At 47.6% G+C, this 2,239-nt stretch overlaps 1 protein-coding gene across 1 annotated transcript in view; it reads right to left on the bottom strand.

The window, feature by feature from the left end:
- Positions 1–1,562: 1,562 nt before the first annotated feature.
- The window catches only part of RBBP6 (retinoblastoma binding protein 6), a gene marked incomplete at its 5' end in the record, with an annotated part of 23,426 nt that continues 22,749 nt past the window's right edge, over positions 1,563–2,239 (bottom strand). Inside the window, 1 exon segment of the mRNA XM_008935198.1 lies at positions 1,563–2,232. Within this exon segment, the coding sequence (XP_008933446.1) occupies positions 1,990–2,232 (243 nt within the window).

Raw genomic sequence — 2,239 nt, 5'->3', positions numbered from 1 at the left:
ACATGGAGAGACTCAGGCTGAGGGCACCAACCCCAGACACCCAACTGCCTGGGCAAGCCCAGCCCTTGTTAGAGCCCACGGGCACCACCCCCACCTCCACGGACACACCTCCATGGGCAGCAGCTTCAGCTCCACTCTGCCAGAAGCCCAGGTGGGCGTGGGTGTGTGGGAGCCCCTGGCATGGCACAGCCCTGGCTGTCCTCACTGGCTGTCCTCACTGGCTGTCCTCACCGGGGGCAGAGCTGCCACCTCCACGCCCCGCTCTCACAACCACCGTTGGCAGACAGGGCCCTGCATCCAACCTGCTCTCCAGTTTTATCATGACCACTCTTCATCTCATCATCTTCTGTGAGTTTACACACTATTAAATATTCCAGCCAATCTGGATGGATAGTACAAGTAAACACATTCCAATTCTTCTTTTCCCCTCTGAGGGTAGGTACGAGGTTTGTTCTTCTCACACTGTCCCTCAGCTCAAACAAAGCCTGTCACTAGCAGCCCAACTACCCAAGCAGAAGTTTTACCTCAATGTTTAATTTTATTTCTGTAGTCCACAATCCTTGCACTTACTGAGCTAAGTTTCCCTGACGCTGGTCACAATCTACCTTTTCTGGCAAGACAAAGCAAAAGCACATTTGCCACTACTGCTTCAAGCCCTGCTTCCCTCATCGAACGATGGCCACCAGCATTCCCTCCCTGGCCTTTACTTTTAAAATGCAACAATTATTAGAAGTGCTAACTAAAATCCCTTTTGTGTCCCAAGTTCCCTAACTTCCTCTCTACCCACACAGGACATTACCCTGTGCCTTACACCTTCCTCTCTGTTTTCCTGGCCTTTACTTTTAAAATGCAACAAGTGCTAACTAGAATTCCTTTTGTGTCCCAAGTCCCTAACTTCCTCTCCACCCACACAGGACATTACCCTGTGCCTTACACCTTCCTCTCTGTTTTCACCCATCTCCTGTCAGGAGCTGTGCAGAGCCAGAAGGTCTCCCCTGAGCCTCCTTTGCTCCAGGCTCAGCACCCCCAGCTCCCTCAGCTGCTCCTCCCCACACTTGGGCTCTAGACCCTTCCCCAGCTCCGTTGCCCTTCTCTGGCCACACTCCAGCCCCTCGAGGTCCTTCTGGGAGGGAGGAGCCCAAATCTGAAGAGAGACACCTTACAAGGCAGCTATAAAGGAGATGTGTCAACGTTTGCTGGCAGGTGCCAGCAGCAAGCTGGAACGATGCTGAAATGTGACAGCTTCATGTATAATGTCACTTTAAACCAGCCAGGACCAGCCATGAGGAGTGGCAGCCGGGCCCAGCCGTGAGGAGTGGCTGCAATTTTGGGGCCACATACCACACTATAAACCCAAATCTACTTGGCCCGTGAAAGGGGTGCACCTGCTGGCAGTACCTCCCCACAGCACGTCTGTTCAGAAGACACAAACTCCTTCCAGACCTAGCACAGAACCTGCAGACACGTTACTTGTCATACACCTCAGCTCCCAGCACGCTCCCACGGGCAGATTTTTTCCATCACTGCTTTGCTGTCACTGGAAGCATCTCATCCCATTGGATAGTTTACTGAAAAGTTTTTATTGTAATCAAAAAGTGACATAACAGGGCTGTAATGTATTCTGCAAATCATTCTGCTGGTATTTTATAACTGATACCAGCTTCTTCTGCCAGGCAATTAAAAAAAACTCAAATGTGAAAATCTTCACAGTACAGTAAACTCCACCCAAACTAATTAACGGTGGTTAAAAATAAGATGCCCCAGCAAAACCTTTCATGTTACATGGTCACAACTCACAATTCTGTACAAAATGTTCACTTTTATAAAGCTCTGATGTAAAAATCAAATAATCAAGCAGCAATATTTTAAGTGCAGCACAGGGTCTTTCATGTCATTATTTACAACGCTTGAATTCGTTTACATTTTAACAAAATTTAATACAGATGACTTAGGAATTAAGTCATTTTTTTTTTTTCATTATCTGTCATTCTATGTGGTGACAGATTTCACTTTTTGGTCATCTTTCTCTTTATCTTTGCTCTTCTTCGATTTTTTCTTCTTGTGTTTGTGTTTTTGGCTCTTCTCCAATTCCGTTTCGTTTCCCATGTGTTTCTTATGCTTCTTGTGTTTCTTATGCTTCTTGTGCTTCTTCTTCTCCTTCTTCTTTTTCTTTTTCTTGCTGTCCTGACTCTCCCCCGAGCTGGCACTGCTGCTGTGGCTGCGGGTCTGGCTCTCGGAG

This window comes from Merops nubicus, unplaced genomic scaffold, assembly GCF_000691845.1.
Source record: "Merops nubicus isolate BGI_N331 unplaced genomic scaffold, ASM69184v1 scaffold2012, whole genome shotgun sequence".
In the NCBI taxonomy this organism is placed as follows: Eukaryota; Metazoa; Chordata; class Aves; order Coraciiformes; family Meropidae; genus Merops; species Merops nubicus.
This window is presented reverse-complemented; position numbering and strand designations above follow the sequence as displayed.